Here is a 23,276-nt window from a genome sequence, read left to right on the forward strand (position 1 = left end):
TTTATTCTTATGTACATGTTTGCATACATTTCTTTTGCAGTATTATTTACTGTAATTGCAATTTGTCAAATACTGCAAGTGGCGAACGACAATCGGGTTTTACCCTCGAGCAGCTTATGACTATTCCTGCTCCCACAGGACCTCTGTGATGCAGGCTGACTCAGGACCCTCTCATGGGACTTGACCCCAGGGTCTCAGCCACAACATGGCAGCTGTTTCAAATGCTCAAACAGAAGACCCCCATCTGGGCTCAGGGCCGGATGATGACTCCTCAGAGGTGTTCACATCTGGAGAGGATTCCGACGCTGAGAGCATTTTCTCTGATGACTCGGTCCTCCCTGATTACAAATGTGAGGAAAGGGGAGAGTGTGGTGCTGCTACCACGCTGTACCAGGCTTGCGCCAGAAATGAAGCCCTGACACTCCGTCAGGTACTGGAGAGAGGTGTCACCCGTGAGGAGGTCATGGAGGTGGACATCAATGGCTGGGTACGTGGCAGCTTTCACATTAAGTCAGCTGGCTATTTTTTTCACAAAATGCAGTGCTTCTTACCAATTGTTGTTGATATGAGACGCAAATTATCTTATTTTGTGTAGCTTTACTGTCTATGCTGATGTGTTTCCAATGCATTCATTCAGAATGGACTAATGGTGGCTGCTTACAAGGGCTTTGTGGAGATCGTTTCTGGACTCCACAGCTGTCCATACCTAGACATCAACCACCAGGACAATGACGGAAACACGGCATTAATGATTGCAGCACAAGCAGGTTGCAATACGACTAACACCTCTACATTTCTGATCACAACCTCATATTCGTATCATTTTAAAATGGATGTTACTATTCATTATGTATTATGTATTCATTATGTATGTATTCAGTAATTATACTTACTGAAAAATGAATGTATATGCAATACACACGTATTTATATATATGTTAGTATATATTTCATAAGTTGAACATCTAATAATTTCTATATATTTAACTTAATTAATGTTTTTAAATTTTCACTTAATATGGTTAAAACAAGTTTGGATGTTTAGATAAAAGCAATAGTTAAAATAATGTAAAGAAAAATGCATTACCTTGATAACAAACTAGTTTTAATAACTTGGTGGAAGTCTAACTGTGACGCTACACTGCTCACTATCTGTGGCCTTTGGCCCCAACCTCCACAGGTCACATCACCATTTTGAACTACATCCTGAACTATTATGCTGGGGCAGACATGGAGATCCGGGACACACGTGGCTTCACGGCGCTCATGAAGGCGGCTATGCAGGGACGCAGCGAGTGTGTGGTTGCACTCATCATGGCCGGTACGTGAGTGACATCCCTGGAGCTGTGCAGCTTGTGAGAAGCTGACCTCGGTACAAATATTACACCGTCACCACCCCTGCGCTGGCACAAAGCAGCCAATATGCCAGTACAGAGTTCTGTTAGGTGGAGGAGCAGAAGGCAGGTGGTTCAGGACATTGTGATGAAGAGGGTGACATTTTTAGCTCTCGCTTTTAATTGAGCTCTCATAGAATAAATGCTTTGCAGTGTGATTTTAGGCAACCCAGACACAAGAGAAATATTTTTCTGTCTGTTAGCATGCCCTATATACTTTAAAACTTCCAACTGTCTTCCAACTATGAGCCACTCACAGCTCTTTTGCCTTCTTCCCCACCTTAGCTAACACTTTCTTCAACTTCTTTTTTCCTTTAGGAGCCATTTTTTTCAGAAATACAGCATCATCATAAACACATTAATTATTAGACGAAGGATCCAAATCGGTCCAAAAGAGGATGCAAACACAAACAGCTGGATATGTAAATCAAACACAAAACAGTGGAATGTTGGATTGTATCTGAGGGTGCGGGTACCTTATTCCCTTAATGCACTGCATCCCACATTTCTTCTCAAACAGCCCTTTGGCAAAACTTTCAAATTAACTCTCAGTTTCTCATGCCAGATCAAGTGTCACCTGACTGGACTGGATGTCGCAAACTGGATGAATGAAAATCTGGACCAGTTAATGATAAGTAGTATTAGAAATAGCAGTCAGGATACAGGGAAAACCAGATAATGCATGTATTTATTGCTCTTGTTTTTATCTGATTGTTATGTATTCCAGCTGACATAATTTACAGTTTTATCTATTACAACTGAACATTTCTGGACGTTTTATAGGACTAAGTATCTTACTCAAGGGTATTAAAGCACTGGCTTCAATTACAAATAGGCTGCTATTCCCTAACTGCAATCACTGACTGCAGTGTCCTTAATCACTTCATGCTGCCCTCATCTCACCTCAGATAGGATGTAATCTTCTAGTTCTGAGACAGACAGACCACCACAAGAGAAAACAAACTTCAGACATACAATAGCCCCACTGAAATTAAACTAAAAGGAAAATTTTGACCAATTAGTTACCATGGCATCACCTGGCTGATCAGGATTCAAAGAATCAACACAAACTGCGTAACATTTGAAAGGCTAAATCCACATCAGTAAGTCTAGAGGAAACTCTAAAGACCACAGAGGCACAGAAGGCTCCAAAGGAGGGTATAACTGTGACGTAAGTGCTGTCAGGTTTAAGGGACAAATCTGAGAATGTTACCGTCTTAACTCTGTCACTAATCTTTCACTCGCTGGTCTTAGTTGGTGGTGGATTAGCCATATGTGGATTTGCAAGACTTATTTAGGTACCCCGGGAGACATTCTAGATAAATGGTTATTATAAAAGTGCAGTCTGCTCATCTTGTGTCTCTTTCTGTCTGTGTTCAAATGTCTTTAACTTTGCCATCACTGCACTATACTCTGTTGCTCTCATTTACCTTAGTCACAAGAAACTGCCTTGAAGTCTGCTGGAGTGTTACTCTGAAATCTGCATTCTTAGGGATGTAAAATGCATGGAGATCATGGTTTTTTTGCATGCTGAGTGTTAGGTGCATCATTAATCCATTAAAAACCTGAACAGTCTTTGAACTATTAAAAAAAATCCATTAGTCAGTAGTGGGCTCCTACATTACGTTTTGTTGTTCTGTAATTCAGATATGCATCCCACATTTCCATAACAGCTTTCAAAATTCAGCCTTCTCTTTGAAAATGATAAGATAGTAGTTAAGTGCCTTCTAGGTGGGCAGCTGCCCTTGTATGTACAGCTGATCACATTTTTCTCTTGTTTGCTTTACCCTTCTGCTTTCTTGTTCCATCCCCTTGAACTCCTGTCAATGTCCTCATGCCATAGTTGATATTTCCCCATTTTTTCCTTATCCCAGGTGCAGATCTGAATGCTGTGGACTCCCAACGAGGGAAGTGCGCAAGAGAATGGGCGCTCAAGACAGCCCGCTTTGAGACATTGCAGAAGTTCCGGAAGCTGACCCTGCAGCCTCGTGCTGATCAGTTCTGCGAGAGCTATGTCCCTGAGTGGCCGGAGCTCAAAAATCTAGTGGCCAAGGCCATGGCCACCAAGACCAGAGGGGAGCGACTCTCCCAGCAGTTGCGCTCCACATTTTCTTTCAGCTTTCCACAGGACCCCCAGAACAATGGCGTGCTGGACCACATGGTGCGCATTACTACCAGCATCCACAGTCCCCTAGTAGTCACCGGCTGTCGCCCACTCTGTCCTACCAGTCCCCCGGAGGTGGGCAAGAGGCGGTTGGCTGTCCCTGAGCTGGCTCTAAAGTATTCGCAGAAAGAGCTGGAGGAGCAATGTGTGCAGCACAGCCAAAGCTCCTTCTCCTCTGCGATGCCCTCAAGCAGCTCCACCACCTCCAACACTGCAGTCTCCTGCTGCAAGGACACAGAGAGGAGGGGAAGCGCACTCTCTATAGCCTCAAGTGGGATGCAAAGCTTCATCCCACGGGGCACGGGCCGTCGAAATAGTGTGTTCCCTTCTGGCTGTATTCCCCAGATCAAAGTGACCAAATCGGGGGAACCTACACCAAAGAAGGAGAAGAAGGGAAAGATGTCTAAGCGCCACCTGGAGCCACCCAAATGGAAGTACAAAGAAGCCAAAGAGGAGAAAAAGACGGAGAAGAAAATGGCTGAAAATGCAAAGACTTGTAGTGACACGTCTGAGAAGAAGAAAAAAAAAAAGTGATTTTTCCACTGTAACTTGCAAAGCCAAAAATCTCTCTAATGTGCACTTTGATGTTCTGGCCTCCCTGTTAAAGGCAAAATCCATCAGTTAAGGATTTTTGTGTCGAGGGCTGAAGTCTAATGCCAAGTTAGACGTTACAGCGCTGTGATGTACATAAGAGCTTTCCCTGGTCAAATGAAATTCTAACACATCTCACTCTGAAAGTTTTCTATTTTGTTGCCTACCTTACACTTGTCACTTCTGACTTGCAGTATCTGGCACACATTTACAGCTGGGTATTTTTTCTGGTGTGATTTAGAGCATTTACTTTGTTCAAAGGTACTGCAGCAGCAGTTACAGAACCACTGCACTCACTGATGCCCTTGGAGACGTTACTTCTGTTGAAATTTGATGAACTGAAGCAATGAAGTCAATGAATGTCTAATTCTTTTTCATAGATCCTTGAATCACAAAATTACTGCAGCGTAAATTTTTTTGGCTCAGGAACAGTAGATTATAATTGAGATTATTTTCTCAGGGTTTCCTGAAGACTATGTACTTGTTAATTTTTTTCCTTCCACTCCTATTTTGCCATGATAACAGAACTGGCTTAAATGCATGAATATATTAAAATATTAATTGTCTTCAGTTTTAATTAGACTCCAGTCAAGTAGCTTCAGAAACGTCTTCTTCTATCACTGTTGAATATATCAAAAATAGTTTTGATTTCTTACCAAAAAGAACTTATTCTGTTTGTGACAACAAATGAGTTGTTATTGTATATCTGTGTATTTTTGGTTTTGCTTAACTGCTATGTAAATGACATTTTATTTTATCCATAATTGTATAATTGCTGTAGTCAAACTTACTTGTTCCATTCCAAAATGTCTCCCACTATTTTTAATTTTGTGAAAATGTGATATAAACTGATAATTTGTTGTCTAGAGGTCAGTGCAGTTGAAGGATGTATTTTTAATTTAATTAAGGCTTACATTTAACTTGACGGGGGGGTGTGGTGGCGCAGCAGGCTTGGCCGGTGCCCGCTGTGTGGTGGGTCCAGGACTCGAGTCCTGCTTGGGGTGCCTTGTGATGGAGTGGCGTCCCATCCAGGGTGTATCCCCTCCCCCTTCAGCCTTGTGCCCTGTGTTTCCGGGATAGGCTCCGGCTCGCCGCAACCCCGCTTGGGACAAGCGGTTGTTGACGTTGGTTGGTTAACTTGATGTTCTTTTTAAAAAAACACTATGCTTTTACATCTGTAGCTTTTTGAATATGTACTAAAAAAAACCTACTTTGGCATTATTTTACAAACCCCATTTCCAGAAAAGTTGGGATATTTTGTAAAATGCAATAAAAACAAGAATTTGCGATTTGTTAATTCTCTTGAACCTTTATTTAACTGACAAAAGTACAAAGAGAAGATTTTCAATGTTTTCACTGACCAGCTTAATTGTATTTTGTATATATAAAGAAATTCAGAATTTGATGCCTTCGACACATTCAAAAAAAGTTGGGACAGAGGCATGTTTACCACTGTGTTACATCACCTTTCTTTGTAAATACACTTTTTAATCATTTGGGAACTGAGGATACTAATTGTTGCAGTTTTGCAAGTGGAATTTTTGCCCATTCTTGCTTGATACAAGACTTCAGCCGCTCAACAGTCCATGGTTGTCATTGTCTGATTCTCTTCTTTGCAATGTGCCATACATTCTCAATAAGAGACAGATCTGGATTGCTGGCAGGCCAGTCAAGCACACGCACTCTGTGTCTACAAAGCTACCCTATTGTAGCACGTCCAGAATGAGGCCTAGCATTGTCTTGCTGAAATAACCATTGACTCCACAGGAAAAGATGTTGCTTTGATGGCAGCATATGTCTTTCTAAAATCCCAATATACTCCTCCGCGTAAATGGCACCTTCACCCATATGCAAGTCACCCATGCTGTGAGTACTGATGGACCCCCATACCATCACAGATGCTGGCTTTTGCACCTTTCAGTGATAACAGTCTGGATGGTTCCTTTCGTCTTTGGCACGGAGAACTCAACATCCGTTTTTCCCGAAAACAAGCTGAAACAAGAACTCATCTGACCACAGCACATGTTTCCATGACCTTTCAGACCATCATGACCTTTCAGAGCAGCATTTCTGCATAGAACTGATGTATGGTTTCCTCCTTGCATAACAGAGTTTCAGGTCACATTTCTGAATACAGCAGCGGACTGTGTTAAGTGACAATGGTTTGCCAAAGTACTCCCGAGCCCATGTGGCTATATTTATCACAGTAGCATGACGGTTTCTCATGAAATTCCATCAAAGGGCTCGAAGGTCACACACGTTCATTAGTGGTTTCCAGCCTTGTCCTTTATGCACTGAGATTTCCCCGGATTCCATGAATCTTTTCAAGGTTACATGGATATTATGTACTGTAGTTGGTGAAAGACCTAAATTCTTTGCAATCCTGCATTGAGAAATGTTCTTTTTGAAGTGATTGACAATTCTTTCACAAAGTTTGGCACAAAGTGGTGAGCCATGACCCATCCTTGTCTGCAAAGACTGTATCTTTGGTGGATGCTCCTTTTAGACCCAATCATGATACCCTCACCAGTTACTGCTTATTGTGGAATCTTCTGAAACGGTGTTATTTACATAATATTCTATAAATTTTCACTCTTATTTCGCCTCTGTCCGAACTTTTTTGAGTGTGTTGAAGGTATCAGATTCTAAATTTGCTTATATTTACAAAATATAATCAAGCTGGTCAGCAAAAACATTAAAAGTCATTTCTTTGTACTTTTGTTAGTTAAATAAAGGTTCAAGAGAATTTACAAATTGCAGACTTTTGTTTTTATTGCATTTTAGAAAATATCCCAACTTTTCTGAAAATGGGGTTTGTATATGATTTGCTGCATCATTAACATTTCAGGTATTTAAAATTGAATGACCCCGTATGGGACAAGCGGTTCTGAAAATGTGTGTGTGTGTGTGTGTGTGTGTGTGTGTGTGTGTGTGTGTGTGTTTTTATAAGACAGCAGTATCTTTACCGTTTAGGCTGTAAATTTATAACCAGCAAATAACTATTTTTAATGTATAAACAGCAAATAACCAGAAGACATGCGTTTTAGGATCTGAGATTTAAAAATGAACAGGTTTATATAAATATAATCACAAAAATAGATACTTTACACTGATGTATTGTTTTACGGGGGGGGTGCGGTGGCGCAGGGGGGGGTGTGGTGGCGCAGTGGGTTGGACCACAGTCCTGCTTTCCAGTGGGTCTGGGGTTTGAGTCCCGCTTGGGGTGCCTTGCGACGGACTGGCGTCCCGTCCTGGGTGTGTCCCCTCCCCCTCCGGCCTTACGCCCTGAGTTGCCGGGTAGGCTCCGGTTCCCCGTGACCCCGTATGGGACAAGCGGTTCTGAAAATGTGTGTGTGTGTGTGTGTGTGTGTGTGTGTGTGTGTGTGTGTGTGTGTGTGTGTGTGTGTGTGTGTGTATTGTTTTACTTTTCTTTTGCTGCTAAGAACATTAGCTAACAGATATTGGAGTTGTGGACAAATGGCAATGGGGCTATCAAAAGTAAAAGGGAAGACTACTACATCAATAATCTCTTCCAGTTGTTCTTACACAAATTTCACTTTGTAAAGTCTAACATCCAGTAAGCAGGAAAAAAGACCATTCTTGCACACCACATTTAACAACTACTATCCTGCTTCTCCTTCTTAAATTAAAAAAGTTGACAACTTGGAGAAAAAATATATATACATGCACTTAAACTTCATTCAGTCAAGAAGTATATCTTATATATGTATACCTTTTTCATGCTTTTATAACTGCAGTACTGTGGACTTTTCTCATTAACTTGCATTTGTTGCTATTCACCAAAAGCTTTCTACTGAAACTGACAACCTGTATATATGTATATATAGAGAGTTAATGGATCACGTTAATACGAATAGGTTTCTGATATTCTCCTTAGACAAAAGTAATGAAGAAAACATGACAAATGCTTTCATTTCAGGACACACAAACAGGCAAAGAAATTTTTATGCATTGCACTGGTCAGGTCCAGAAAAAGTGGTATTTTTCCAGTGCTATCAGAGATTTCTGGAGGCCATCCAGAGACACTGGCAGAGCCTGCATCTCATGAGCAGGATATGGGTGGAATGTGACCATGCACTTTTAGTCACAGAAGGCGTGTCAGGTCCTGATCTGTATTGTAATCTCCTTTCTGTCTACAACAATATCTTTCCATTTCAGGAACGGAAGCTGCATTGCATTATGGAATTATGGAGACCCTGATTTCAGCAGCACTGACACTGACACATTTACATGCCATTTTACCCAACCTGGCTAGATATCATTTATGGCTCACATAATTCCATTATTTGTAGCTGGATACACGAGTCTTTTGACATTTAAAATGTGTAACACAAATACAAGGCCAGAAGAAATGAAAACTGTACTTTTGCTGTTGATATAAAATCTCAACATTTTAAATTAATAGACACTGAAATGTATTTGTAAGGGCTGGCAAAGCTCCTTCAATGTTTATTTATTCATTTTAAGGTAATATAAAAGAAGTGAATGGGGGGTGCAGTGGGTTTTCCTGTGCCTGCTCTCTGGTGGGTCTGGGGTTCGAGTCCTGTTTGGGGTGCCCTGGGATGGACTGGCGTCCCATCCTGGGTGTATCCCCTCCCCCTCCAGCCTTGCACCCTGTGTTGCCGGGTTAGGCTCAGGTTTGCTGCGACCCTGTTCAGGACAAGTAGCTTCAGACTGTGTGTGCGTGTGTGTGTGTGTGTGTGTGTGTGTGTGTGTGTGTGTGTGTGTGTGTGTGTGTGTGTGTAAAAGAAGTGGAGGGCTTGCTAGCACAAGGGGATAAATCAGTACTTCCAAACTCTTTCTCGTTATGAATGTCAGCTGCTGCAATATTTGAGAGAAGAACAAGCTGTTCCCTACACAGGTGGCTTGGCATGTGTCAAAGCTTGAGCAACAGTGATAAGCTGAAGTTTCCCTTCATTAGTTTAGAGTCAAAGTTTTGGGTAACAAAGGCAAGGGAAGTGCTTGCAATACAAAGACTCCTGTGATCCTAGAACTGCTTTAACAGACACTGAGGAAAGGACAGGAAGGAAATGGAGTGTACTTACTGCAGTGGGCCAGCCAGAGTCCTGGCTCCAGCACAGCATGATGGTTGGTACTGTGGTTTCTGGAAGAGCTGGTCTGGGCACTGTTCCATCACACCAATGTAGCGAGGTCCAGGGGAAGGAGTGGCACAAACTGATTCAGGAGGAGGTATGCAGAACAGCTGAACAAGTATTGACTAGGACAGTAGGGATGGGGCAACGGGGATCATGGATGAGGTGGGAACATGCACTGGACCATACAGCTTCCTGGACAAAGCTCTGGACAGCAGAGCCCAGCAACTTCAAGTTCTTTATCCAGGTGGTAAATGATGTGCTGTCTATTCCATGTAAGCTATTGAGCTGGGGAGAAGGTAAACAAGTAAGACAGACTACACATGCCCATTATGTCCAAAAACAAGGGAAATTTGAGCACATCTTCACCAGTAGCACAAGTGCACTAGGTCAGGGCCACTATCGCTCGTCCCACGACCAGCTTTTCAGGGCTGTAACAGTCTATCGATGTGAGAATGGCATGCAGTACGACATACCAGCTTGCAAGACAGGACATAGCCTTTGTGAAAGAAGATGAAAAAGGAATCCAGTGCCAGCTCAAGGCTTTTGATGATGGCGCAAGACTGACAGCTGATGGTTGACTGAGGAAGGCCACCATCACAGAGGTTCTAAGTGCAGACATCAATCCTTCTCTCTAAAGCTTTGAGACAAGTCATCCTGTTGGAGCTGACAGTCTCATGAGAAAAACGTATGTAGGATCTAAATGTGAGTAAGATCCAGATCAAGTATGAGGAATTTGTTGAACACTGTCTCTCTAGAAGCTGAGGGGATAGTAGTCTGCAAGGGCTTTGCAGAAAAGTTGTTGTACTGGGTCCACTGTGTGTTGGGTATCACATGCGGCCAGAGGAGGAAGGCCACCAAAGCTGTTACAGAGACTGCAGAGATGGTATCTAGATAGCTGTGGATCAGGAGAGGAGAGCAACGAGTTAAAGGCAGTGCTACCTGGACACAGGTTGGGGTCAGATCGCTGGTTGGGTCACTTGGGTCTGGTTGTCTGATGCTGAAAGGCCTGAAACAGCCAGTGACCCAAAGTTAAATCTTTGCTGATGTGTCCAGCCAATTCGTAAAATGTATACCGTATTATGAAAAATAAGCATTAGCATGTTTCTCAGTATTTTATTTACTAATGTTATGAGTAGCTTCTGGGAACACTTTCGGAACTTAAAAGCACGTTACACAGCAGTAAGGCCGGTTAAGTTCAGGGGATGTCCTGTTGTTTCCAGCAGAGCACCTAAGCCACCTAATATCAGTATGGTCAGATAACTTGAATTACTGCCTTATCAATCCCTCTGATACATGTGCTGAATGTAGAGTTATTGAAGGAATAATGCTATTAATAAAGCGTAAGCAGGAGTAACAATATGTAATATGTGTTTTTCCTTGACCCTCGGGAAACACAAGATGATAAAATGCGGCGCGGTGACAGGAAAACAGCTGGGAGAGCACATTCCGCAACGGGAGCACAGCGCCCTTCCACACAATGAGGGGTGGGACAATGCCGGAGGGAAAACTGGAATCTGGCTCGAGAATCTGTCGAAAAAAAGCCGCAGTTTACGGCGGGGACACGACGCGCTCGAGCTCCCGTCGCACGGCTTACAGCCACAGCGTCCCGGAGCTGGTCGGACAACGTCACAGCCAGCCGGGCGCGCCGTTTACAGAGCGCGGAGTTTATTATTCTTCGTAGTTCGTTAAATCATTATTAATGACGTAATCTGAACGTCGGTTATGCTTCAGTGAGGTTAGAAGACGTTGCACGTGATAAATATGTGAGTTGCGTTGCGGTGAAATGGATCCAGCGGTGCACCTGCGTGCTGCCGAGTCCGGGCTGGTGCGGTGACCCCCCCCCCTGCGGAGGAGCGGTGAGTCCCGGCGCGAGCGGAGAGCGCGCGGGCAGGTAACGCGCCCTCGCGCCTTCAGACTGGACCGGACGGAAACGGCGAAGCCGGCACAGTTTTCAAAACAGATTTTAAACATCCTAACCATCTTGAATGTTATCTGTACATTTTTATCTTCTTCTTGTTATCAGCTACATTTGTCATTTGAATTGTCCATGGTGATATCGAGACCGGGGTGGACCGGCGGTGGTCCCCGACTGATACCGACACGAGACCCGCGGTTTTTCGTCAGGAGAATCAATTATCATTCCGGTTAGACACCTTTGTAGTACTTTTTATGTGTCTGTTTGAAGTTTTTGCACCGTACAAGATGTGTTTGTGCCGTGTGTGTCACACACAGAGAAAAAGCAGAGCATAGCATAGGCGACGAACGTGTAAAAGTTCACCGCATGCATAGATAATACCGCCATCTCTGCGCGTGGCCCGTCGCGCAGCGCACAGGACGAGCGCGTTTTTTTTTTTTTTCTTTCGCGGCACTTTGTTTGGCAGATACCCTTCCGATCAAGGGTTTATTGTCACAATAATATTGTGAGCGCTCATCTTTTGGAAGCGCAAGATGGGAATTATTTCGATGGAACAGCAGGAGAGCCACGATGAGGGACAGGAGGAATTGTGACGAATACTGTGTCATAACACGTATTGCAAATTGATCGTCGACACTGAACATTTTCCTGTGGAAAAGAGACAGACGCCTCCTTGCTTTGTGTCTCGATGTGAGATCAGACCTCCATGTGTTCCTCTGCTGCTGCTTACTGCTGTTTGACAGCTTTTCATTAGTTTAGTAACAGTATGGGTATGTGGCATTGAAATAAATCTGCAAATCCTGAAATGTGACAATTTATCACGATTCATTGTTGTTACTTAAATTTCCCAGACACTTCCCATTCACTATGGCTTTCTTTATGATTTTTATTTCTCGCAACTTAAAGAGCCTGTCTCAAGAGCACAACAGCACACCTCTTCAAACCTGAAAGATTAGTGTCGCTAAATTGTGAAAGATAAAAAATAATAATATATTTCAGCCTTTTTTTCTGTGATCCTGAGCACAAAAGGCAAACTACACCAGATAACTTTTTTGTTCAAGAGCTTTATGAAAAGATGACTTATTAATTCATGAATGATACCTGAGGTGAAAGCATCTACGTACACTTGAATGCATGATACACCTTGGTCTACATGCAAATTGTCTGAAGTTCCATGGACATCAGTCCCAAATTGGACTCTATCCTCAGTTGCAGGAAGGTCTGATATGAACATCAAGGTTCTTTGCAGTGCTGCACCGGAGCCGAACGACACCATGGGTGGAGACTTGTCTTGGGGCTGAAAGGAGACTCTCCAACCCTTCGTCCAGCTCACTGGTTATGCCCTGTTTCCGCATGCCTTTCTGCAGCAAGCAGTTGTCATTTAATGGTTTGTATGAATCTTGTCAGTGCGCATTGGTTTGTTTCTGGGCTGTGGGTTCAGACTTGAATTTGAATCTGACTCGGTGTGCATGCAGTTTGCATGTTCTCTGCATGTTTGCATGGGTTTCTTATAGGTCCTCCGATTTTACGGTCCAAGAGATACGATTCAGGTGAACTGGTGACTCTAAATGGCCCATATCGTGTGTGTGTGTGTGTGTGTGTGTGTGTGTGTGTGTGATTGCCCTGTTGCATATGATCACTGTTACCCTGCACCAGACAAGACAGTATTGATGATAGAGGTATGGATGGCTAGACTGCTATTTTTTATAAGATACATATTGAGTAGAAATACATCTGGTAAAAAATATTAATTGCTTGAAAGTGGTGGGAAGGAATAAGGGGTATGTACATGGACAGTAAAATAAAAAAATTCTAATTTTAGCAAAAGAAATAGAAAACAAAGCAGTTATTTGACTAGGAATAATTGTACAGGTCACTGTTCTCATCACCCCTTCTGACCTCTGTGCAGTGATTGATGGTTTTACACCCAAATCCCTCTGCTAGTGATGCCAGCCATGACAGCAGCTCACTGCATAAAAGAGATGGCTTACAGAAGTAGGCCTTCGGGCCTTGCTGTACCTTTGAGACCTTTATGCTCATGACTGTGAAATATGCTATGTGTGCTTCTTACCCCAGTGTACATTTGGAGTCAAGTTTCCTCTCAGTCTCACGTGTTTTGGTGTTAAGTTTGCGTTTCGTGATGACATGGTTGTTCCGTGGAAGACTGACCGCAGTTTCTCTTGTTCTGACAGAAATGCTTTGCGCTTTGGAGCTGACAGCAGTGCTGTACTTTCTGGACCTGTGGTCCTCTGTGGCTCCTTCAGGTGGGTCACGTACTCGTCACATATTGGTCTCCTTTGTCCTCGGTGCACTATGGACAGTGAACGTGGCCAAAATACATACAACACAGGCTCCTAATTTAATTTCTGGACTTGTATGGGTGGGATTCTCTTAAAGGCAGATCACAGATGAGTCATATTTACTGTTGTTATCTCTATAGGTACAATTGTGAATGATAGCTATGCAAAATGAAAACTGAATACACTGGGTGAGGTGTATTTGTGCTTGTGTGTATTTGTGTATTTGGTGGAAGGTTGGGAATCTAGAGTAGAGATGTGGAGATCAACTCTTATCGCAGTGAAACAATGGAGCGGAGGAAGTGCGTGTCTTCCTGCAGTGCCCAGGCCTAGTACAGCCCTCCCCCACCCAACATCCACCCCCCCCCACAGACACACACACACACACACACACACACACTCACTGAGCCGCACTCCATGGACCACCATAGCTCCTGCCCCTCCTACTATTGGCATGCTCAGTTTAATCACACCCATGCATGCAAACACAGAGACAATGGGATTGTTCTTGCTCTGTTATTAAAAAGAAATGCTTCCAGAATGGGACAAAAAAAAGAAAAGAGTGTACATTACCCTTGCGATCCTTTATTTTGTTACATTCTCTGTTGTTTGGAAAACTGTTCGTTTTCACTTTCACAGATCATGTTCCAGAAAGCTCATTCCCAGCAGGTATTAGTAACGCCGTCTGGTCTTGTGCACTTTGATTCTACCAAAGCACTGAGAGAGTGTGTGGCATCACAGGGTTCCTCTTGGAAGATATCCAGTCGGGGAACTGACATATTTACTGTATCTTGATCCCTGTCGTACTCTCCCTCTGGGCTCTTTCTGACCTCTTGCCTCATCTTCCTCAGCTTTGCCCCATGAAAACCAGGTGTTGTGTGTATGCAACGGCATAGGCTGTGTCAACAACACCTGCTGGGGGAACACCTGCTTCTTCACCAGGGTGCAGGGCACCCAGGAGTGGGGCTGCTTTCAGGAGGAGCTGTCAACACAGTGCAGTGTGCCTAAAATAAAGGAGCTCTACACGCTGTGCTGCTCCTCCAATTACTGCAATGCCAATGCCACAGCACCAGAGGAGGAAGGTGAGCTGCCTGTGTCAAAACAAAGGAACTGTTACTCAACAGTACTTGGGATCCTTTAAAATCATTGACATGTACCGACACCTAGTGGCCACCGTCAGTGTACCCTGACAGTAAAACGTTACTAACAATCAAGTCTCACATTTTCAAGCATAACAACATTTTCCAGTTAATGTCTTTAGTATTAATTGCCTTTTGGTCAGTTATTGTTTACCTAAAATGTCTGTTAGTAGTGAGGCAAGCTCGACCTGTGTTTATGTGCCAAGCCTATAGATGGCAGTAAAACACACCTAAATGGAGTAAGAGTGCTGAACCAACTAATTACATTAACTAACTTGGCTGATATTTTTCTCTAAAGTGACTTACAATATTAAGGTAGCATTTACTATAAGCTTACAGTTATTTACACATTTATACAGCTAGGTAGTTTTACTGGAGCAATTTAGGGTAAGTACCTTGCTCAAGGGGACTACAGTCAGAAGTGGGGATTGAACCTGTAACCTATGGGTCCAAAGGCAGTAGCACCAACCCGTTCACTTCCATTCTCTCTTTTCCTGCTGTGCTGATAGTCGTCAGTAAAGGGCACCAAACTCTAAATATGTGTGGGTCCGCTTCAGTTCTGGTTACTTCTGAGTTGTTTACAGCTGCTGTCTGATGCCGGTGAGTGTTGGTGATCAGTGACAAGGTGACGAACATTGCATATTTATGGGACTAACTGGTCAACATTTAGGAGTGAATAGGGTTTACATGTTTATTTTCAGTCATTTTAAATTATTTTTTAAAATGTAGCTTTAAGGTAATAACATTTTAAAATAAAAAAAAATCACATTTTTATTTCTTATAAACGTATCTAGTAGTTTCTCAGAATCTAGACAATGAATAAATCATGGGTTTCTCTAATTAAGCATTTATTAGCTGTGTCTTATGGTTATAAGTGATTTTGGTGCTATGAACAAAATTAGTTATAAACAGCCTTTTGGTCGCAATTATGTTTGTGTGTTGAGGAGCCAGTGTACTGTAGTTTACCAGGTTATGAATGGTAACATTCTAGATTTTCAAAGGCACATATTTCAAAGAATTTTCTTACAAAAACATGCCTTTTTTCACATTTGTAGAATTTCTGTTTGTAGCACAGGAAATGTGTATATATATCAAGCTGATAGATGGCAGCAAAGCACACCTAAATATTAGGAATGTTGGACCGCCTCACTTCAACTTGTTACACGGTGTTTAAAGCTTGTGTTTAGTATTCCTGAGTCTTGGGGTTTCTAACTGATTGAGAACAGTAGGAAAAGTTGTGTTGTTGGAAATCAGTTCTTCTCACTGATGTTATGATGTATTGGTGAGGAAGTGTCCCATGGTTTTTACTGTGTTGGAAGTTTTTGAACATGGTAGAGTGACTCTTCCTCTTTGTGTTTGGCAACAGAGCTGGGTGACAAGGGGGACCGTATGTTCGTGGTGGTGGGTTTGCCGTTGTTGGTCCTGTTCCTTCTGTCCACCTCACTCTATGGACTGTTGTGCTGGCTGCGGGCCCAGCGCCAGCGACGAGGGTTGGACCTGCACGACACCGAAAAAGCCGTCACCCTCAAGGCCTCCGGAACTAGAGACCCTACGTATGAGGTAGACTCCACGCCGATGGAGAAGGCTTAGCTTAGTATTACTCTCAAGATGTTGTTTCCATTTGGCATGTTTAGTCTCTGTTATGACACGTTTTCACAAACACTGCACAGCAGTTAAACTAAAAGTATTTGTTGAGAGTTTTGTGTTTAGTGTTAGACAGTAACTGCAAGGGGAATTGCTGATTGGGGATAATTAGAAAAACTTGAAATCCATTCAGCATTCCTTTGTTCTGAAACGTTAATTTGGTTCTGTGCAGAATTTAAAGTTATTCATTTTTGGTTTAGTTATCCAAAGCGTGGTAGTTCAAGATGTTTGCAAGAACAAAGGAGCAGAACAAGCAAAAATCTTTCATCTGTAAAGAAGTTTAAAGAGCTGTATGAAAATGGTGTGTGTCTGTGTTGGTATGCTATGGATGTCACATCTCAGTGTGTGTATGTCTCCTCAAGGACATGTTTGACGAGTTCTGCACCTCTGGCAGTGGCACAGGCTTGCCTTACCTGGTGCAGAGGACCGTAGCGCGACAGATCACCCTGGCTGAGTGCGTTGGTGGGACACCTTCCTCTAAACGCACTTGCTCTTGTTTGCCTACAAACTGCTTTATAACAGTGCCCACATATGATGAACTACACATGAACATAGCGTTCACTCATAAAGTTTCTCAGATGCTGATTTGCCAGACATTTCACTCTTAATATACTTAATAAACTTCTGTAGACTCTCAGTCTAAATTTAATCTGAGGATGATCATCTGAAATCGGACTACCGGCTTCACTGTGTCATAATCTCTGTGAAACCAAATGGCTCCAAAAAGAATGCTTCACTCTAAAAGCAGACATCCATCATCTGCCTTTGTATCGTGTCAACAACTTTCCGTCTCCCAACAGGAAAGGGGCGTTACGGTGAAGTTTGGCGCGGCACCTGGATGGGGGAGAGCGTGGCAGTGAAGATCTTCTCCTCGCGCGATGAGCAGTCGTGGTTCCGTGAAACCGAGATCTACAACACTGTGCAGCTGCGGCACGAGAACATCTTGGGTGAGGGACCCGTTCCCACAAGATGGGGCTATGTAACTGTGTCTTGAAATAAATGGACCCCAATATATTGGAGGGTTTTTGAACATGTTTAAAAGGAGCTTGTTGAGAAGTGTGCTTCCAAAAAACAAATTACAGACATGCATTGCTTAACGATGGGGATGCATTCTGAGAAATGCGTCGTTAGGCAAATTTGTCGTTGTGCGAACATCATAGAGCATACTCATACAAACATAGATGGTATTGCCTCAATGCACTCAAGAGACACAGTAAACACGAGATTTATGATGCTGCTGCCAGCGTAACACGACATATTGTTTTACAGTAAACTTTTTTTAGAAGTTGAAAGAGTACTCTAAAATAATGATGAAAAGTACAGTATAGTAAAAGTATAAACCAGTAACATCGGTGTTTATTATCATTGTCAACTATTATGTGCTGTACATAATAGTATGTGCTATACGTTTATACAACTGGCAGGGCAGTAGGTTTGTTTACACCACCGACATGAACACGTGAGCAATGTGTTGCGCTACGATGGCTACGACATCACAAGTCGCAAAGAATTTTTCAGCTCCATTATAATCTTATCACCACCGTTGTATATGTGGTCAGTCGTTAAACAAAAGGTTGTTAAGCGGCTCATTACTGTAGTTGACAAATGAATAGTGTTCAGGACATCCGCTTACAGACGTTTCACATCACAGACACACAATCAACATTTGTTTTGATTCTCCTCCTGGAATGTTGGTAATTATGTCTGAAATGCATGTATTATTGAATTATCAAATTAAGATCCAATACCCCACCGTTTCAAAAGTTAAGTTTAGCGTGTTATGAAACACATTTTTCAATACACCTAATTTGTCATTGTTTTCAGTATCGGCTTTCTGGGAGCTCAGTGTCTACCTACCCTCATTACTTTGCAGGTTTTATTGCTTCAGATATGACATCTAAGAACTCCAGCACTCAACTGTGGCTAATAACACACTTCCATGAGCTGGGCTCCCTGTATGACGTCCTTCAGTACAGAAGCCTGGACCCTGACAGCTGCCTGCGCATGTGCATGTCTGTGGCCAGTGGCCTGGTGCACCTACACACAGAGATATTCAGCAGCCAGGGCAAGCCAGCCATTGCCCACCGGGACCTAAAGAGCCGCAACATACTGGTCAAGAAGAATGGGCAGTGTTGCATCGCCGATCTGGGTCAGTGGAAGGAGCTATGGGAGAGCTGGGACTGGGGGTATAACCAGGGTTGCAGCACGGGGCAGGGGAACAGTAACACAAAGGTCTCACATCACAACAGACTGGTGAATGAATCCACAAATTCTACTGACACTGCCTGTTGCCAAGATTTCTTATTGCATGTTTACTCATCTGAATGTAATCCCAGAATACCCTGATTTTTCCTTAAAGTACTCTAGGACTTCATCTGTTTAAGCTTTGAACTGTTTAAACTCAGTTCACGTTAACTTCACTCACAGAGCATTATGTTTATTTAGGCCTAGCTGTCACGCACTCTCAAACCAGCGACTATCTGGATGTGGGCACTAACCCCCGGGTAGGAACCAAACGGTATATGGCGCCTGAGGTCCTGGATGAGAGCATTCGAACCGACCACTTTGAGTCTTACAAGCAGACTGACATCTGGGCCCTGGGATTGGTCATGTGGGAGATCTCTCGCAGGACTGTGGTGAACGGTAACTATCACCGACTCTGTTGTGTTACCTTTGGAGCAAGTCCATAGCAACTCCAAATACACCACATGCCAGCAGTTACTAAACACTTACAGCAAGTTACAGCAACAAGAACAAATACAGCATAAACAAGGATTATTGTTGTTTTTTTCTTCTTGTCATTATCCTGATTACTGTGGGTTTAGGTTATAAAAACTGAAAGTGTCAATTTTAGAAGAGCTTACTGGGTCTTTGTAGGAACCCAACTGAGGATATTTAAAGAGAAGAGTAAGAGTAACATTAGATTTTGAAAATGTTCTCCTTGGAGGTTTACAGAGGATGGCTGGAGCTGTACGAGAGGACTGAGGCTGGCACAACTGTAGAGTGCTGATGTAGATGATGGGACGGTGGAGTGCACATAATTTTAGGCATTCCACACTGTTCTCTCGGTCAGCATGGCCACTCTTTTCCGGGGAGCAGCAGCAGGAAAAATGTGTGTGAGAGCCCGAGTGTATGTTGAGCTCTGTGTGTGTCTAACCCTTTGCTCAGGGATTGTTGAGGAGTACCGCCCCCCGTTCTTTGACGTGGTGCCCTCAGACCCTAGTTTTGAGGAGATGAAGAAGGTGGTCTGTGTGGACCAGCAGAGGCCCAGTCTACACAACCGCCTGCACTCTCACCCGGTGAGATCCCTGAACATAAAGATCTCAACACTTCACACAAACACAAGTAAATGTATCTCAATGTCATGTGCAATTCTAGAGGTTTGCAGCAAAGGCTGCTTGACCGAGGTCTGTTGCAGTGACACAGTTCCAGATTAAACTAATTACAGCGACAAAGTCAATACAACAGAGTCATCACCAATGATTAGGTAAAGCTTAGATGACAGAAGGTGCTGTTTCAACACTTTTGGCAATTAGCAATACAGTATTGAGGAAACAGTTGTCTCTGCATATCTGTAGCATGAGGCAATGGTGTTTTACCTAGTTAAATTGTACAAATTCACCATGACATTGGGTGGGATAAATGGCTACTGAAAATGGATGGATGGATGGATGGATGGATGGATGGATGGATGGATGGATGGATGGATCCTTCAACACATTCACACAAATCATTTTGCCATATTTTCCTTCTGTTAAAGTCTTGGTGACTTAAATGATTTCTTCAGTGACAAATGCTATATTTGGACAATGTTGACCACAGATGCAACTTAGGGACCCCTGATGACCCCTGCTTGTGTCACTTTACGTCTAGATTCTGTTTACCATTGCCAAGGTCATGAGGGAGTGTTGGTTCCAGAACCCCACAGCCCGTGTGACTGCGCTCCATGTGCGCAAGACCCTCGCTAAGCGGGACCAGAACCGGGACCCCTGTCTGTACAAACTAAAACGTGACGTCTAGGCCCTGAGTGCAGCACTTTGCAAAATGTTTTGTTACAAACCCACACATATATCTGTTCTCCATTCATTCAAAGGTTTACTTCCCACCAGGGTATTGTTCCACTTTTTGGGAAACACTAGGTGACTTTTGTGCTATTATGCTATTCCTTGCATTTTCTATGTGCTGACTGGACTTTTTAGGTTTGCACCATTTTGCTGAATGACTGAAAAAACTATGGGTAGACTCTTGAACTGAAATACCTGGTTCTAGTTCACTTTGTTTGATGGCCAGTGAGTAGGCATGGAAGAACTGGGACAAGTGGCCAAGACCATTAGCTGTTCCCATGCAGGTTACCTGAATCACAGTCCAAATGGCTGAGTGTGTACAGTCTGTGAACACTGGGACTATATGACAATCCTTGTGGGTGTGATGTCATTCACTTTTTTACATTTACATTTAATGTTTTGACATGGTTTTGCTGAAAATTTTAATGGTTTTGTTGGTTGAGCTTAATTGAGGCTAATGTACAGGTTTCACAGATCATTTAAAAAATATATTTTGAAAGCACTTCAACATGAGTTTTAAGGCTCTCTGTGACTGTCAAATCAACTCAATGCAATTTTGAATCATTTAATATTTGCACTATAGGTTAATGAAAAAGGCTGACAATTACATATTTATTGCACTGCACAGAAAATGTAGAAATTTATTTGTCTCAAAAGCAGGTAATTTCTTAAAACGGAAGAGTGCTTGTTTTTCATCAAATATTTTGCATGATCTGTGTTTGAGTTTGTAAAGTTTTTCTAACATGTAAAATGTTTTAACTATATAATACACTAACCAATTATACCAAAATTAATATGCCATATAGTAAAAAAATGCAATTTACAGAACGATTTAAATACAGTTTTAATTCTTTAATGGACTTTTATGGAATCTGGAAGTCTGTTGTGTGTTTTTACTGGGACACAAGTCCGGTGAGGTTCGAGCAGCAAAGTTAACTTGTGGGAAATATAAAACATATCCCATTTTTACACGGACTGTGGGTAATAAAACACTTGTGGTAAATGAAGCACAGACACTGGCAGCTGTCTTATTCATATGTAAGGTTTGTGAACACTGGAATTCTCTGGGTTTTTCCTTGAATGGCTCCTAAATTGTGATATGATTGTCATCTAAGTCATTTTCATAAAAGAAACAGCCTTAACAAACACGCACCCTACTTTATTATTAATAACGGCAACTGAGTACTTTTTGTAGCAGCTGGTCAGACCTCTGCAGCAGTTAGGTGGTATTTTGTCCCATTCCTCTATACAAAACAACCAAGCATTGTCAACAGCTGCTTGTCTCAAGTGGGGTCGCAGTGGAAGCCTACCCAGCAACACAGGAAGCAAGGCTGAAGAGGAGGGGATACACCTTGGATGGGACATCAGTCCATCACAAGGCACCCCAAGCAGGGCTGGAACCCCAGACCTGCCACACAGCAGGCACCAGTCAAACCCGCCGCCCACGCCCCCATTTTTATACAAAACAGTTTATGATTATTTTTGGGACATCTTGCTTGAATCGTCTATTACAGATCATACCACAGTATTTCAATGGTTTTGAGGTCAGTATTCTGACTGGGCTATTTTAAAACATGGAATTTCTTCAGTTTGAACCACTGCTGTTGATTTATTCCTGTGTTTTGGATCACTGTCTTTTTGCATGATCCAACTCTGTATGAAAGATCTTTTTAGATCACAGGCAGATGTCCTGACATTCTGCTGTGAAATTTCCTGATATACCTTGAAATTCATGGATTGCAATGCGTCCAGTCTCTGAGGCAGCAAAGCAGCCACACAGCATTATACTCCCTCCACCGTGCCTGCCCAGTTTAAATTGTTTTGGTGGTTTTGGTGTTTGGTATGCAGATCTTTGCTTTATCCATTCATAATACTGTGTACACTTACCAAAAAGTTTGACTTAGGTCTAATCTGTCCACAGAATATTCGACTAATAATGGTGTGGAACACATAGGTTGTCTTTAGGAAACTTCAGATGGCATAAATTGAGGATTATACAGTGTGCCCTTGTACTGATCTTTCTAGGATATCCACTTCTTGGGAGGGCAGCAACGGTGCCTGATTTCTTCTATTTGTAAACTGTCTGACTGACTGTGGACTGATGGAAACCTGAGTCTTAAGAAAAAGGCCCTTTCTAGCCTTATGAGCTTTAACAGTTTTTCTTCTGAGATACTCTGAAATCTCTTTTGATTAAGCCATGTCGACAGAATTTTGTTGTGATGGATTTTTATATGGCAAAGCAAGTCAGACTCACACCTGAATTCATTGCAACATACTGTATGATTCACTGATTGGAATTGTTAAGTCCAGTTACCTTCTTTTCAAGATGTCATTAGAGGTTCACATACTTTTTCCAACACTTTGATTGTTTAAACTGTTTGTTAAGTAAAGATCTGACAATGTAAAATGTGTTTGTTGTTCATTAAATAAGACTGCCTTTATTTATTATTATGACTTAGATGTAAATCAGATTGAAAAATGTCAGCAACGTTTTCTAAAGTTAAATATACTATCTCATATAAGGAACTGAATAAAAGCTTTGTATTTGATTAATTTGTTATTTTTGGAGAAAACACTTATCAAGAATAAAACTGAATTCATTAATGAAAAGTTCATAATTAACAACCAGAAGGAAAAGCAGTGTGCTGAAGCCACAAAGCAGAAAAACAAAATCCAGTGAACATTGCACTCTTGCTTCTTGGCATTTGTGTAACTCTTGAGTATGGTATCATTCCTGTGAGTAATATACCACACAGGCATTGAATAAAAACCCATTCTAGTTGGTTTTCACTTGTTTAGGCTGAAATTTGTCATTTTACCAGAGCTTGGAAGCCCTGCATTTATACCAATTAAACAGCATCCATTAGTGCTTCTTGTCCTTTTCCCCCACACCAGCTGTCTCTGAGCCTTGCTTTCACAATGCTGCCCCCCTTTGAGGATTTCGCAGGAGAA

The 23,276-nt window shown here is 42.4% G+C and overlaps 2 protein-coding genes across 6 annotated transcripts; both read left to right on the forward strand.

The window, feature by feature from the left end:
* The first annotated feature begins 205 nt into the window (after window positions 1-205).
* Window positions 206-4,091, forward strand: ankrd33ab (ankyrin repeat domain 33Ab). Its single transcript, XM_018725413.1, has 4 exons — window positions 206-487; window positions 638-767; window positions 1,180-1,320; window positions 3,268-4,091. Exons 1-4 carry the CDS (start codon window positions 206-208, stop codon window positions 4,089-4,091), a joined length of 1,377 nt encoding a protein of 458 aa, XP_018580929.1.
* A 6,723-nt stretch (window positions 4,092-10,814) lies between these two features.
* Window positions 10,815-21,655, forward strand: LOC108918472 (activin receptor type-1-like). 5 transcript variants are annotated; one of them, XM_018725758.1, is made up of 12 exons: window positions 10,815-11,156; window positions 11,289-11,409; window positions 12,430-12,567; window positions 13,373-13,444; window positions 14,329-14,559; window positions 15,983-16,176; window positions 16,623-16,722; window positions 17,061-17,207; window positions 18,134-18,409; window positions 18,706-18,903; window positions 19,429-19,559; window positions 20,134-21,655. In XM_018725758.1, the coding sequence occupies exons 2-12, from the start codon at window positions 11,313-11,315 to the stop codon at window positions 20,278-20,280; spliced, it is 1,731 nt and encodes a 576-aa protein (XP_018581274.1). In that variant the 5' UTR covers window positions 10,815-11,156; window positions 11,289-11,312; the 3' UTR covers window positions 20,281-21,655. The 5 variants fall into 5 exon arrangements, with proteins under 5 accessions (XP_018581274.1, XP_018581273.1, XP_018581276.1 ...); XM_018725757.1 differs by having other exon boundaries at window positions 10,815-11,121; XM_018725760.1 differs by lacking the exon at window positions 11,289-11,409 and having other exon boundaries at window positions 10,815-11,121; window positions 12,390-12,567.
* Window positions 21,656-23,276: the final 1,621 nt, after the last annotated feature.

Source organism: Scleropages formosus, chromosome 22 (assembly GCF_900964775.1).
Source record: "Scleropages formosus chromosome 22, fSclFor1.1, whole genome shotgun sequence".
Lineage (NCBI taxonomy): Eukaryota > Metazoa > Chordata > Actinopteri > Osteoglossiformes > Osteoglossidae > Scleropages > Scleropages formosus.